General features: G+C 38.2%; 1 protein-coding gene across 3 annotated transcripts in view; it reads left to right on the top strand.

Moving 5' to 3' along the window:
- Positions 1 to 15,484, top strand: part of Kon (chondroitin sulfate proteoglycan 4-like protein) — a 322,078-nt gene that overhangs the window by 281,647 nt on the left and 24,947 nt on the right. For all 3 annotated transcript variants that reach the window (XM_076443113.1, XM_076443111.1, XM_076443112.1), the window contains one exon: positions 7,560 to 7,757. In XM_076443113.1, coding sequence (XP_076299228.1) covers positions 7,560 to 7,757 — 198 coding nt within the window. The remainder of the gene's footprint in view (positions 1 to 7,559; positions 7,758 to 15,484) is intronic.

Here is a 15,484-nt window from a genome sequence, read left to right as displayed (position 1 = left end):
AATTTTTCAAATTCCGATTTCAACATCAATTTCAAGTTCAACTACTACTCTTATATTTCAACTTCAACTCTTCAATTTCAACTTCGACTTCAATTTCCATTTCAACTTCAATTTCAACTTCAATTTTTCAATTTCGACCTCAATTTCAATTTCAATTTCAACTCTTCAATTTTTCAAATTCCGATTTCAACATCAATTTCAAGTTCAACTACTACTCTTATATTTCAACTTCATCTCTTCAATTTCAACTTCGACTTCAATTTCCATTTCAACTTCAATTTCAACTCTTCAATTTTTCAAATTCCGATTTCAACATCAATTTCAAGTTCAACTACTACTCTTATATTTCAACTTCATCTCTTCAATTTCAACTTCGACTTCAATTTCAACTCTTCGATTTCAACTTCAATTTTTCAAATTTCAACTTCAATTTTTCAATTTCGACCTTAATTTCAACTTCTTCGATTTCATTTTCAACTTCAATTTTCGAAATTTCAATTTCAACTCTTCGATTTGAACTTCAATCTTTCCATTTCGACTTCAACTTCAAGTCTTCAATTTTTCAAATTTCAATTTCCATTTCAACTTCAATTTTAACTCTTTAAATTACCCTTTCAACTCTTCGATTTCAACTTCAATCTTTCAATTTCGACTTCAATTTCAACTCTTGAATTTTTCAAATTTCAACTTCAATTCCAACTTCAATTTCCATTTCAACTTCTTCGATTTCAACTTCAATTTTTCAATTTCATCTACGACTTCAATTTCCATTTCAACTCGTCAATTTCAACTTTAGTTTTTATTATCTTTGTAGTGATTTAATTGCAATTGTTATTTTTATTACACTTTTTTGTTAATTCCACACGCGTTCTTCTGATAAAGCTAGGTTTGACTTTAAACTAGTTTTTGTCGAAATGTATTTTTACTCTTCCCTTCTTTTAATTTGATTAACATTTATGGACCTTTGAAACTTCTTAGGGACGTCTTGAAGACCTCCCGAATGTCGTACGACCGTCTAATGAACGTCAAACAGACGTCTTAGAGACGTATCGTTTTCTAACAGAAGACGTTCAGGAGAAGTTCGAAAGACATTTGTAGGATATTCGGGGCATCTTTGCGTCTGAATGTCCAACTGCAGACGTCTTTAAAACGTCTTTAAGTCGTCTTTGTGCTATCTGGGCTATGCACGTGTAAACTTTCTAAGTAGCTCCTAGTCCATATAACAGACACAGAACATTATTATTTTGCATTAACCATTAACCATTCGCAGTCGACTCGTTAATCACTCACTAATTTTCGAAGCCCCTTATTTGTAGACTTCATACTTTTGCTTTAAAAACAACAAAGATATTTGAGGTGGCAACGTTAGGTGACTCACCCTGAATGTATAAAAACCAATCTGTTTATGGTCTTAAAGACGTCTTTTTAGAACGCAAGACTTTCAGACCTAAAATGGACGTCTTTAATACGTCGTGTGCTATCTGGGGGCCGACTTGAATGTCCGACAACAGACGTCTTCAAGAAATCTTTAAGACGTCTTTGTGCTATCTAGGGTGATGGTAGATTTAGCGTTAATGCTGTCAACTGAACTGATTTCCTCTATCCTGGAGTATAACTTCGTAAGATCCAAGAATTACACGCACACTTGGGGAGAGATCCTGATGTAGATCTTCGAGATCTTGATAATAAAACCGACTCGCGCGAAGGGTTCGCCGAATAAAAAGCGAGCGGCGCGGCGCACAGTGTGACGAATGGCCTTTTTAGCTGGACAAAATTAACTTTCAAATAAACAAAAACTAACTGTGCCAATATTATCTAAAATAACCATGTATTAAAACCCTTGAATATTAAAACTTAAAATTCTTTTGTTGTATGTTTACAGAGCGTGTAAACTTCACGTAAAAGGCGGACGCCTAACCTATAAATGAATGAGCACATTGTCATACGCGCTAGAAATATGTTAAAATGTACGAAGGAGTATTTAAATTTCCTATGAATGATGGATATAGCATCTCAAAACATGTATTTTCACTTTAGTAATTCCAAATTATCGATAACATTCCTCTATTTTTGTAAATTAAGTGTCAAAGACGGTACTTATTTTTCCACAGAAACGCCCATGTTACTCCTCTTCGTCAATGAATTAGTATATGCCCCCCCACGTCGCCCCACGCGATGATTTTTACATTATTATAAAGTAGAGATTCTCTAGTGTATTATAGTACCAAAATAAAATTACAATGAAGTTACGTCGTTTTACGTTCACGCTCGTGACAATCACAGCCCGGGCCGGGCCCGAACGCAGCCGATGCCGTCATCACTTAAGGGTGCGCCTACAGTGGAGCCGTTTTCGTCCTTCGTCCTACAACCGACCACACAGACGAGAGTTTCGAGCGCCTCAAGAGGCATGTGTTGGTGCCAGTACGGCCGACTTTGCCGGAAAATGTGCTTACAGTGGGCCCGTCGTCTGACGAAATGGTCAAAATCACGGGGAGCCGAACCTTTCTCAGGTACTTCGAGAAGGGTAACAATGGACAAACCCCATGGGGCCTCGACGTCTGACGACGTAGGCGGAAAATCAAATAATTTTGATTTTCGTCCGGCGTAGGACGAAACAGCGTTCACTTCAAATAATTTTCATGTCGCCAATTTTGAAGAGTATCCGTATTTTTAAAAACGGGGCCGTAAAGAGGACACGTGGGGCTATATTATCATAATTTTTTTTTTCAATTTTCTGGTGCTATGATAGCTATGGACTTGTTTAAAACAATTGCAAAATAAACTATGAAAACAAATATTTTTTCAACTGAAATCATTTTTATTAAATACTCTTATGGTTACACTATGATATAATTTAATGAAAAACTTGTAACTTTGGGTATTCGGATAGTGTTTTCATATTTTCTTAGTTTTAAAAATCTTAATCTTAATAAATGTGGATTCGAAATAATCGTTTACCTCGCTCTTTCCAAAACCATCGTGACTTTATTTTGTCGGAAAGTCACAAAAAGTCGCCAACTTTTGGATTATAAACAAATAAAAATCGGTGGGACTCGGAGACCCAATAACATACAAAAAAATTAATAATTAGCTTTATATTTTTTATAATTTAAAGTAATGTACTCACCGCACTGAATAATATCTACACTATCAAACTTTCGAAAATCAAGGAGTGTGCATATACACAAAAACAACAAAGAAATGAGACAAAATTTTTTCCTTGAAATGTATGTCACAGTTCTTTCCAATGTCAGTGTTTGGGTTAGGTTCTATTACAATCTATGATTGATGCATTAATACTGTAATGTATTTCAATACACATAGATTTTTAAAAATGACATAATAAACGAATTATTGCCATTTCTTGGGGATTTTGCACCACTGTGCGACGTACGATAGCGTAGCGGCTATAAAACATTGGGCATTCAAATGTTCGGGTCATTATTGGGCGATCGACAGCGAATCTATTTTTCAGAAAGCTGTTTTTAGCGCGTCCTGTTCATAATGTTTTACTGTAAAGTAATTTTTAAGTTAACACAAGTTAACACGTGTTGTCCGAGAAAGTGTCGACTTGCAGCTCAATAGTAATGACCTGTCATAAACCTCTCCATAGAGAACAGCCCCGGGAACGGCACATAAACAAATCGAGCCTATCATCGCTAGGTCTGCCTATCCCCACCACAGCCGCGCCCGTAGTCCCAATATTTTGACTTCGACGCTGCACGCTACATGGTATGTGTGGCCGCTGTAGCCAATATTTCGTCGACAGCCGAAAATGCGTGTGAAACGAGGTCTGCCTCCTCCGCTCTGATCCAATCGGGCGCGCATCGTACCTAGAGCACGTCACCGTAGTCCTGCCTATTTAGGAACCTTCTTCTCACGCTCGCATCAGTACAATGTCACCAGTTCGGACCCATACGAGATGGCGCCTTGCCACCCCCTACAATCGTGTAGTAGTGTGCGGTAACGGTTTAATATCTTAACCCTCTCAGAGTTTTGCTAATTCAATTACACAATTGAATTACATTGTATTTCAATTATACATATAGTAATTCAGCTACGTCATCACTGAATTACATATTACATTAAAATACAGCTCTCCAAATTATAATCCAGAACTTTGTAGAAGTGCGGATATATTTTTATGTTTTTCTTTCATATGCTCTTGTTTGCTGTCCATGCGGTGTAGTTTCTATTCCTCGTCCTCCTTAAGAATACGTAACGCCATTTTATAATTGTACTCCAATTGCAATTACGAATTACATTGAACTTTAATTGAATGAAGATATGAATTATAAATTACAATATGACTGAATTACAATGTAATCAATTAGTTTGTATTAGGTCGGAGAGAAAGTCCTTACGGTTTTTGTTATTTTGATTTTAATTAAAACCGCAAGAATTTTCTTTTCGGCCTAATAATTTCGATTCCTCGAGTAATTCAATTGTAATTCTGCACTACTTTGAACCCACTGCTGTTCCGCTATCGCTTCGTACGGGCATTGTATTGGACTACTTGTTGGACATAAACAAATTGAAAATGTTTTTTCACTACATGAAAGGTGTCCCATCTCAACTTGGCCAAAAGTGTCTTCCAAGTGGAAGACAGACAAAAGAGTCACTGCACATGGTGTGCGGGTTTGACGGGAAACCCCAAGATGATTAGCTGCAGCCCAAAACTGACCGTGGAGGTCTGGAAGGTTTATAGCACATAATTGCTATTGAGGTATAGGGAGATGTCTGAGTCTTTCTTCGTGGCTCCGACAATAAAGTAATAACGAACTAAATGGATTTAAGAGAGGTTTTCTCTCAAAAATTGCAATTTGAATTTTTTTGCTTACGATTGATCTATGTAAATCGCAGTTTCTTCTAATTGTTTTAATTTTTAATTATTTTCGAGTATCCATACTTCCATGAGAGTTAATCTATATGTATACAATTAGTGCACATGAATCTTTCCATGCGAGATAGGACTACTGTTTCGAATTTTGTTCAAATTTGAATATGTTGCAGTCTTTAGCAAAATATAGACGTATCTCAAAGAATTCTTTGAAATCTTGAAAACTGTTGGTTTTACGGACGTGTAATATGAGGTGTGTGTCACAAGATTTTCATTAAATTATAACGGCTAAACTAGCAAATTGATGAAACTTAGTTTTGGGTACTCATAGTGAAACCATCAGAATATTTAATAAAAATTATTTCAGTTCAGAAAATATTTGTTTTCATAGCTTATTTTGCAATTGTTTTAAACAGGTGCATTGCTATGAAAGCACCAGAAAATAAAAAAAATAAAAATAATGATAATATAGCCCCAAGTGTCCTCTTTACGGACCCGTTTTTAAAAATACGGATACTTCAAAATTGGCGACATGAAAATTACTTGAAGTGAACGCTGCACCGAAATATATGGCGCGAGGGCCGTCCTGTCGGTTGATGCAGGACGAAACTAGAAGGGCCTCACAGACGGGCCTACCTGGGCCTACCCACACATTTGAAATGTCTGCCAGACGGCTCTGACGTCACCATGTCTGTCGGTCGTAGGATGCACTGTAGGCGCACCCTTAGGGTTTGTTTAGTCTACTCGTTGAAACCTATGGATTGGTTTCGTTCATTGTATATTTAAGGAATATACAATGTAATGAATATACAATCGTCAGGTTTTCCTCCGAACTTTCTTCTTATGAAAATTGGTTTCTTCAGTTTCGAGCGATCAACGTGCAGTCTATATCTCCCTTGCGTTTTTCATATATCTCTCAGTCTCGTTATTTTTATTGTTGTTGTTGTTTTTTATTGATATTGTTATTATTACTGTGTTTGTTGTTAGTGTTTTATTTGTTACGTTATCACATCAAACGTGATACCTTTTTTCAAATTTTTAGATTAATTTACATTTGTTTATAAGTTATTAGTTTCTAGCAACCGAACGCTCCTATTTAATACTTTCATTTTGATCTCTGTTATTTCTGTTGTTTTATTTATATTTTTATGTTATTATATTTTTAATTTTTTATTATATTAAAATAATAAACAATAATATGCAGCAGATTATTTATAGATTGAAACCGTATACTAAACCAAAGAATAATTCTTTCCCGTATGTCTGAATCTCCAAAAAGTAAATTAGTAAATTATATTAACATTCTTTTTGTCCATAATTAAAAATGACGTCTTCTTTGATAATATCTACTACTTGTTATCATTCTGTGTGTTACATAGATCCATTACTAACTTCGTTGTATATTATATTTAATTATAAATCACTTAAAATATATTGTTTAATTAACAAAAACCAACTAAATGTTGTAAAAGGTTAATAATTATTCATATTTTATACAACTGTAAACATATCAATTGATAAATATAGAAAAATAGGCGATTTTTTTTTTAGAATTTTGTCCAGCTAAAAAGGCCATTCGTCACACTGTGCGGCGGCTCGGAGCCAAAAAAGGTGGAGGAACTATGGTGTATTCGATGATAATTATTCGAGCAAAAAGGTCGACAGATGAAAAACTGGCGGTGCGCTCTTCCAGTTCGTCATAGGACTATAGATAGTTGCCGGTTTAAGAACTAACTTTAGAACCGTGGGGGGGGGGCGAAGCGTAGCCGGTGCTCCTCGTGTCGTCGGACCTCTCGGTTGTCTGTTCCTCTTCTACTTGCACTCAATTTATCCAGCGACGGTGCTCTATTTATAAACACCACCACCGCTCATTAATGGTTTTTCGTGGGGGCTCGCGTCGCACCGGGACCGCGTATCCATTAAACGCCGGGCTCCCGCGTTTTACCCCACCAGTGTTATTTCTTTTCCAATACCCTTAATTTTCCTTTTGTTCCACCGGGGTAGCCTCCTCCCCGGAAAATCCCGGCGAAGGAACGCACGTCCGGAACCCCCGTCGATTCGGTATGCTAATCGCCGATTTATAAGCTTACCCGGTCCGCTCCAATTAATTTTAATTACGACAGGGGGGGGAAACGGCAGCAACGGCAACGGCGCGCAGCGGCGACGGCGGGGGGGAATGAATCGGTGAATTTAACGCAGCGTCGGTGATTCACCCGGACTGGAGCGAATTTTTAAACCGGTCCCGCTTTAAAAACACAAGAGATACGACACTCTCTCTTACTCCTTGTCAAAGAATTTATTGGTTCGTTAAGAAACCTGACGGAGAAAAAGGAACGTGAACGAGCGGCGGGAGAAAGGGGGAGGGAACGGTTGGAAAAATTTCGATCCCGCCACTGGAACTCGTAAATAAACCGTAACACGGGAAGAAGTAAATCTTCGTGTAACTTCCAGGGACCGGTGGCGCGCGCTTGCGTGCACATACACCCGCCATTTTTCATCCGCGGATGTTGTCGCGGTTTCATAAAGTCGCCGTCGCGAGACAAATAATCGCGAGGGAGACGTCGTTGCCGTCGTTGTCGTTGTCGTTGTCGTTCTCGTTCTCGTTCCGTGGCACGCGCCTCCGGCCCTGTCACGGCATCCATATTCATAAGTCCTCCGCGGAAACATTGTTTACCAGGCGTCCCGCATTCTCTCATTATCACGATGAAATCCGCGACAGATACAGTACATGCACGACGGCAGCGAGACCACCGAGGACAGCATGATCCTGGAGGTGACACTGGTGGCGGGCGCTGGTTACACGCTGCCCGGCTATCTCCAAGGACGACTGAGGTTCCCGCTACACGTCAACGTTACGCCCGTTAATGACCCGCCATTGCTCGAGATATCGACCGCGAAAGTGCTACGTCTCGCTCAGGTAAGACACCAACTTATGTACGCCAGAGCTGCTCAAATCGTGGACCACGTTCATGCTCCTTTCTCGACCTTCGCACTGTCCCACTCCATTCAACGGGAATGATTTAAAGAAGGAATTAGTGAATTATTCTTCCTACATGAAAAGAAGCCATAGGGTAGCTTGAAAGCGTCTGTGATCCACTACCTGGTATACCCTTACTTCGCGTTACAAGTATCGTAACTCTCAAATCAGCAATTTTCAAGTCAAAAATTCACAGTCATGTGTAGTCCAATCAACGAAAAGTTGTAGAGGGAAATGGTAGGAACATAAAATTTAACTTTGGGACTTTGTTTGGACTAGTTAGGAGGTAAACATACTAAAAGTCCCTACTCTTAGGAGGTGAGCGGGGTGCACGTAGAAGGCCCCTTTCTCAGTTTTCCGGGTTATATCTCGGAAATTATGCGTCCTAGCGATAAGATCATTCTATACCAAATTAAAGCTGATAAAATGTGCCACAGGATTGATTCGATTCAGTTTTCCGCTATCTCGCATAGTTTCCGAGATATCCGCGCTCAAAGGTCACTTTGGTATTATTTGTTCGAGTTAGTGTTTTTGCTTTAATTTTAATTTCAACACTTCAATTTCAACTTCAATTTCAACATCAATTTTCCAATTTCAACCTCAATTTTTCGATTTTATCTTCAATTTCAAAACTTCATTTTCAACTTCAATTTCAATTTCAACTTTAATTTTTCAATTTGAACATCACTTTCAACTTCAAATTTTCATTGTCAATATCAATTTTTCAATTTCATCTTCAAGTTTTCAATTTGTACTTCAATTTTTGAGTTTCAACATCAGTTTCCCAATTTCAACATCAATTTTTCCGTATCAACAAAAATCTATCAAGTTCAACTTCAATTTTTCAATTTCAACTTCAAATGCACGTAGAAGGACCCCCTTTTCGGTTTTCCGTTTATATCTCGGAAACTATGTGCCCTAGAGATAAGACCATTATATACAATATTAAGGCTGACAAAATGTGCCACAAGATTGATTGGATTCACTTTTCCGCTATCTCACATAGATTCCGATAAATCCGCGCTCAAAGGTCACTTTGGTCTTATTTGTTCGAGTTAGTGTTTTTGCTACAATTTCAATTTCAACACTTCAATTCCAACTTCAATTTCACCTTCACTTTTTCAGTTTACACTCCCATTTTACAGTTTCAACATCAATTTGTCAGTTTCAACTTCAATTTTTCAATTTCAACTTCAAATGCACGTAGAAAGTCCCGTTTCGTTTTTCCTCTTATATCTCGGAAACTATGCGTCCTACCGATAAGACCACTCTATACAAAAAAGGGTGATAAAATGTGCCACAAGATTGATTCGATTCAGTTTTTCGCTATCTCGCACAGTTTCCGAGATATCTGCGCTGAAAGTTCACTAATAGTCCAGTCGGCAGGTCGAAAAAAAGGCGTCCACCTGGAAAATATTCCGAACTTAATGAAATTTTGACACGTCATTTAGGGGTACTCTGGGGTGTCGAATCTCAGTTTTCGACCTCGACGATCCTGTGCTAACTTGGGGAGGGGGAAAAAACCACGATTTTTATTACCTTGTTTTGGTTTTTCGCCTATTACTCAAAAACTGTGAGTCCTATGAACTTTTGTCTTCCATTTTGGGAGAGAGCATTAAATTTCCTTCAAATTTCACTGGTCAATCATTTTTCTCGACCAAATAAGCACCGAGAGACAGGCGTTCAAAATTAGGAAATTAAGTGGCAACTGACGAATATAAAGAAAGACGGAGCAAATTACACTGTCCAACAACAAAAATGTTTCCATATAACTGTTGGGTGTATCTCATACAGTTTTTAGCGCTGATTCCGAATCTGGTCTTAATTTTTCTCCTACACGCACAGTTTTTGAGAAATTTGAGTTTGAAAAAAAAACACGTTTTTCGACTTTGAACAGATATTATGATGTTATTATAAAAGATATTGTATTATTCTTTACAGCAAAAGATTCTCTAGACTTTCCCGAATCCAATAATGTGCAATAGTAATACATTATGATTGTTTAAACATGTTTAAACAATCATTAAAGACGGAGAGGCATCACTTTTGTACACATTTTTGAGGATATTTTTCAATTTAAAAAAAAAAATAAGAGTCTACATAGTATGTAGATTATATGTAGATAGGTTGAAAAACTAAATTTGTGAGCCAAAAACCTGCAATTTCCTGCTAAATGTCACAATGTGTGGCTCAAAATGACATTTTGAGAAACATTTCCTAATTTTGAACGTCTGTTTCTCGGTACCTATTGGATCAAAAAATACGTTTAACTAGTGAAATTTGAAGGAAATTTGCTGCTCTTTCCAAAAATGAAAAAAAAACGTTCGCAGGACCCATTGCTTTTGAGTTATAGTCGAAATACCAAAAACAGGTAACAAAAATCGTGGTTTTTTTCCCCTCCCCAAGTTCGCACAGGGTCCTCGAGGTCGAAAACTCAGATTCGACACCCCAGAGTACCCCTAAATGACTTGTCAAAATTTCATTAAGGTCGGAATACTTTGCAGGTAGACGCCCTTTTTTCGACCTGGCGATTGGACTTTCAGGATCGAAAAAAATGTCGACGTTGGAAAGTTGAAAGAGTGGTTTCTCAAGATAAAAGTCTGCTCTATCGCGTGGTGCAATTCGACTTTCCGCTGGAGCCTTAGACCCTTATTTTTTTTACATAAATTGAAAAATATCCTCAAAAATGTGTACAAAAGTGATGCCTCTCCGTCTTTCATGATTGTTTAAACATGTTTAAACAATCATAATGTATTATAATTGAACATCACTGGATTCGGGAAAGTCTAGAAAATCTTTTGCTGTAAAGAAAAAATACAATATCTTTTATAATAACATCATAATATCTGTTCAAAGTCGAAAAACGTGTTTTTTTTCAAACCCAAATTTCTCAAAAACTGTGCGTGTAGGAGAAAAATTAAGACCAGATTCGGAATCAGCGCTAAAAACTGTATGAGATACACCCAACAGTTATATGGAAACATTTTTATTGTTGGACAGTGTAATTTGCTCCGTCTTTCCCTATATTCGTCAGTTGCCCTTAAATTTCCTAATTTTGAACGCCTGTCTCTCGGTGCTTATTTGGTCGAAAAAAATGATTGACCAGTGAAATTTGAAGGAAATTTAATGCTCTTTCCCAAAATGGAAGACAAAAGTTCATAGGACCCACAGTTTTTGAGTAATAGGCGAAAAACCAAAACAAGGTAATAAAAATCGTGGTTTTTTCCCCCTCCCCAAGTTAGCACAGGGTCCTCGAGATCGAAAACTGAGATTCGACACCCCAGAGTACCCCTAAATGACGTGTCAAAATTTCATTAAGTTCGGAATATTTTCCAGGTAAGAGTACCTGGCGACTGGACTATAATTGTGCTGAAGAGTTAACTACTCAAATAAGGCAAAAATTTCTTTTTCAGAATTCATGAACTTTGAACGCGGATATCTCGGAAACTATGCGTCCTAGCGATGAGACTATTCTATACAAAATTAAAGCTGGCAGAATGTGCCACAAGATTGATTCGATTCAGTTTTCCGCTATCTTGCATGGTTTCCGAGATATCCGCGCTCAAAGTTCACTAATTGTGTTGAAGAGTTAGCTAGTCAAATAAGGGAAAAATTTCTTTTTCACAATTAATGAACTTTGAGCTCGGTTATCTCGGAAACTATACGAGATAGCGGAAAACTGAATTCAGTAAATCTTATGGCACATTTTGTCAGCTTTAATTTTGTATGGAATGGTCTTATCGCTAGGACGCATAATTTCCGAGATATAACCCGGAAAACCGAGAAAGGGGCCTTCTACGTGCACCCCGCTCACCTCCTAAGAGTAGTGACTTTTAGTATGTTTACCTCCTAACTAGTCCAAACAAAGTCCCAAAGTTAAAAAATTGTGTTCCTTCCATTTCCCTCTACACACCACACACCCCCTTATGAGGATTCATTGACTGGACTAGTGTCCTACAATGTCTATGATTTTTTCCGTAATTTTTTGTTGAGCAGAACAGAAGAAACGGAGCATAATAAAACTGTGTTGACCCTATAACTACCCTTGAGATAGGAGTAGCGACTTGAAACTTGTCAGACAAAGCTATCTTGAGAGTCCTCTCGAATGGTATGATGAAAGACCAATTGGCTTTTGCGCCATCTTCCCGTAAACGAAGAATAGTTTTGTCTCCCGGTCGTGAGACGAGGTGAAGGACGCCCAAAGTCCCAAGTCGAGGCACGTGGATCTCAATTAGTTGCGTCGATTGACTAGTAGTAGGATGAAGAAGTCGCTAGACCCTACATCGTGCGGCATTGGCCACCTCCTGCTGGTTTTGTTCCCGCATCACGAAAATTTTCCGACGTGGGACCGCGTTAACGTAATTGCCGCGAATTCGGCCGACACGCTCGTCGACTCGCCGCAGTAAATCAATTAATCGAGATTCGACGAGATCGTGGAGCTACGTTCCTCGTCCTCAGCGAACGAACGAACGGCCCAGGCCAGCCCGACCCGGAGCGAAATCGATTTAAGTCGCTGCTTCAAACGCTGCCCTTAATTAACCACTTAAGCCAGCAATCTTCTTAAACGAAATAATTCTTGCGCCGTTCAAATTAAGCTTTAACCCCTTCGGGGTTCAAGATACCGGCGGAGATCGAGTGCGCTCCGACCGGCGAGTCCTCGTGTAATTGAAATGCCCCGTGAATACCTAGTTCGAGTTCTTTTTCCGGGACAGAACAGTCGTCTGGCATAATTAGGCCATCGGTCGGATGCCGGTCCTTGGCTAGGCATAGGCAACCAACGTGATTTTGCCCTGGGAGCAGCCTGCATTGCCCTCTGGGGCATAACGGGAGTGTCTCACGATCTTGTGCTGCAACCTGACAGAAAGGTTCAAGTCTTTATTTCCCTGAGTGGGCGTGGTGTAGGTGCTCTCGGTGATTTCGACGGAACCACTACAATACCCCGAGGAGAAGTCTGTGCCCTGGTTTAGCCTAAATTCTATATCCCCGAAATATCTAGCTCTGGAGACCACAGTGATCCTCTTACGGAAAATTTGTACGGACAATTTTTATCTTTTGCATAAACGTCCGCAGTCTAGTTGCTATTGAAGGATCCATTAAAAATAATCGCCGATACGTGTTAATACAGGGTGAGTCCGAAGAAACAGAACACCTACAGTGGGTGTACAAAGTATTCGTACACCTTTTAAAAACTAATAACTTTTTTGTAATTGTACCAAACGACCTGAATTTTTATAATCAATTAGAAGCACTGGTTTACGAAATGATATGCAACAAAAATTTGCCAAAAATTATAATTTACAAGGTTACATGCAGAAATAAAAATGGCAATTTTTAAAACTTTTTTATTTGGGCCCTTAATGTGTGTGTGTGTGTGTGAAAATTAAAAATATATGTTTTGTAGATCTATGTTAGTTATACACACGTGCTTTAAATTTCATCGAAATCGATTAACATACATACGAGCTACAAGCTACGAGCTAAAAATGGTGAAAATCGAAATTTACACGACTTTTCATCGGTTTCTGCTTAAAATCCACAGAATCATTCATCTTTCCATACGTGTCGTTTTTTGAAATGTTGTGTTTTTGAAATCATGAAATTTTCTGTATGTGTATAACTAACATATAGATCTACAAAATATATATTTTAAATTTTTATTAAGGGCCCAAAGAAAAAAGTTTTAAAAATGCCTTTTTTATTTTTGCATGTAACTTTGTAAATTATAATTTTTTGGAAAATCTTTTTCGCATATCATTTCGTAAACCAATGCTTCTAATTGATTACAAAAAATCAGGTCGTTTGGTACAATTATAAAAAAGTTATTAGTTTTTAAAAGGTGTACGAATACTTTGTACAGCCACTGTAAATATCTCCGTTACTTTTCCTTGTACAAAAAAACTTCTTACGACAAAGTTACACTGTTTGAAGGGCCACATGTAACGGCGTAAGGGAAAAAAATTTTCAAGGTCATGCTTTTATGAGATTTCAAGGTCATCGATGTTTTTTTAAATAGAATGATATATCTTCGTTAACGTAATGTTGTAGCTGACAAAATAACGAATTCATCTATGTAACACAGTATGACCTACAAACGACCTTCAACCCAGAAAAATGGAATAAATAAAATTCAACGTGTAAGATTCATTTGCTTTATTTCTGTTACGTACACGTTTGCGTACGCGTTCAAGATCTCCGCCCGCGGTGGTCCTCGTGACAAGGACCATTCAAGATCGTCCGTCGCGCTCAAACGGCAACGTCCAGCACGTCGCAAGATTTCCGATTTGTTAACCATCTCGAGGTTGCGAACCTAATCAACTCTATTATTTCAATAAAGCGCAGTGTGAAAATTAGTTCGATCTTCCACTTCATCAACAAACCTCATCCCCGCCTTCTCATCGTGCGCTCATTGCTGAGCGGTTCCGACATCAGCCGCCTCCGACCTTAGGTCAACGCCGAACAACCTTGAAATCTCATAAAAACATGACCTTGAAAATTTTCTTCCTTACACCGTTACATGTGGTCCTTCAAACAATGTAACTTTATCCTAAGAAGTTTTTTTTGTACAAGGAAAAGTAACGGAGATATGTAGGTGTCTACGTTCCGAATAGATATTGTCGCACGTGAAGCTAGTAGTCCAGTCAATGAATGCTCATAAGGGGGGTGTAGAGGGAAATGGAAGGAACACAATTTTTAACTTTGGGACTTTGTTTGGACTAGTTAAGAAGTATAAACATACTAAAAGTCCCTACTCTTTTTCGGTTTTCCGGTTATATCTCGGAAACTATGCGTCCTAACGATAAAACCATTCTATACATAATTAAAGCTGATAAAATGTGCCATAAGATTGACTGAATTCGGTTTTCGCTAGGACGCATAGTTTCCGAGATATCCGCGCTCAAAGTTCATTAATTGTGAAAAAGAAGTGCCGTATTGTACTAGCTAACTCTTCAGCACAAATAGTGAACTTTCAGCGCGGAAATTTCGGAAACTATGCGAGATAGCGGAAAACTGAATCGAATCAATCTTGTGGCACATTTTGTTAGCTTTAATTGTGTATAGAATAGTCTAATCGCTAGGACGCATGGTTTCCGAGATATCCGCGCTCAAAGTTCAGTAATTGTGAAAAAGAAGTGCCGTATTGTACTAGCTAACTCTTCAGCACAATTAGTGAACTTTCAGCGCGGATATCTCGGAAGCTATGCGAGATAGCAAAAAACTGAATCTAATCAATCTTGTGGCACATTTTGTTAGCTTTAATTGTGTATAGAATGGTCTTATCGCTAGGACGCATAGTTTCCGAGATATCCACGCTCAAAGTTCAGTAATTGTGAAAAAGAAGTGCCGTATTGTACTAGCTAACTCTTCAGCACAATTAGTGAACTTTCAGCGCGGATATCTCGGAAGCTATGCGATTTAGCAAAAAACTGAATCTAATCAATCTTATGGCACATTTTGTCAGCTTTAATTGTGTATAGAATAGTCTAATAGCTAGGACGCATAATTTCCGAGATATCCGCGCTCAAAGTTCAGTAATTGTGAAAAAGAAGTGCCGTATTGTACTAGCTAACTCTTCAGCACAATTAGTGAACTTTCAGCGCGGATATCTCGGAAGCTATGCGAGATAGCAAAAAACTGAATCTAATCAATCTTGTGGCACATTTTGTTAG

The sequence above is a fragment of the Lasioglossum baleicum genome, chromosome 18 (assembly GCF_051020765.1).
Source record: "Lasioglossum baleicum chromosome 18, iyLasBale1, whole genome shotgun sequence".
NCBI classification, from domain to species: Eukaryota; Metazoa; Arthropoda; class Insecta; order Hymenoptera; family Halictidae; genus Lasioglossum; species Lasioglossum baleicum.
This window is presented reverse-complemented; position numbering and strand designations above follow the sequence as displayed.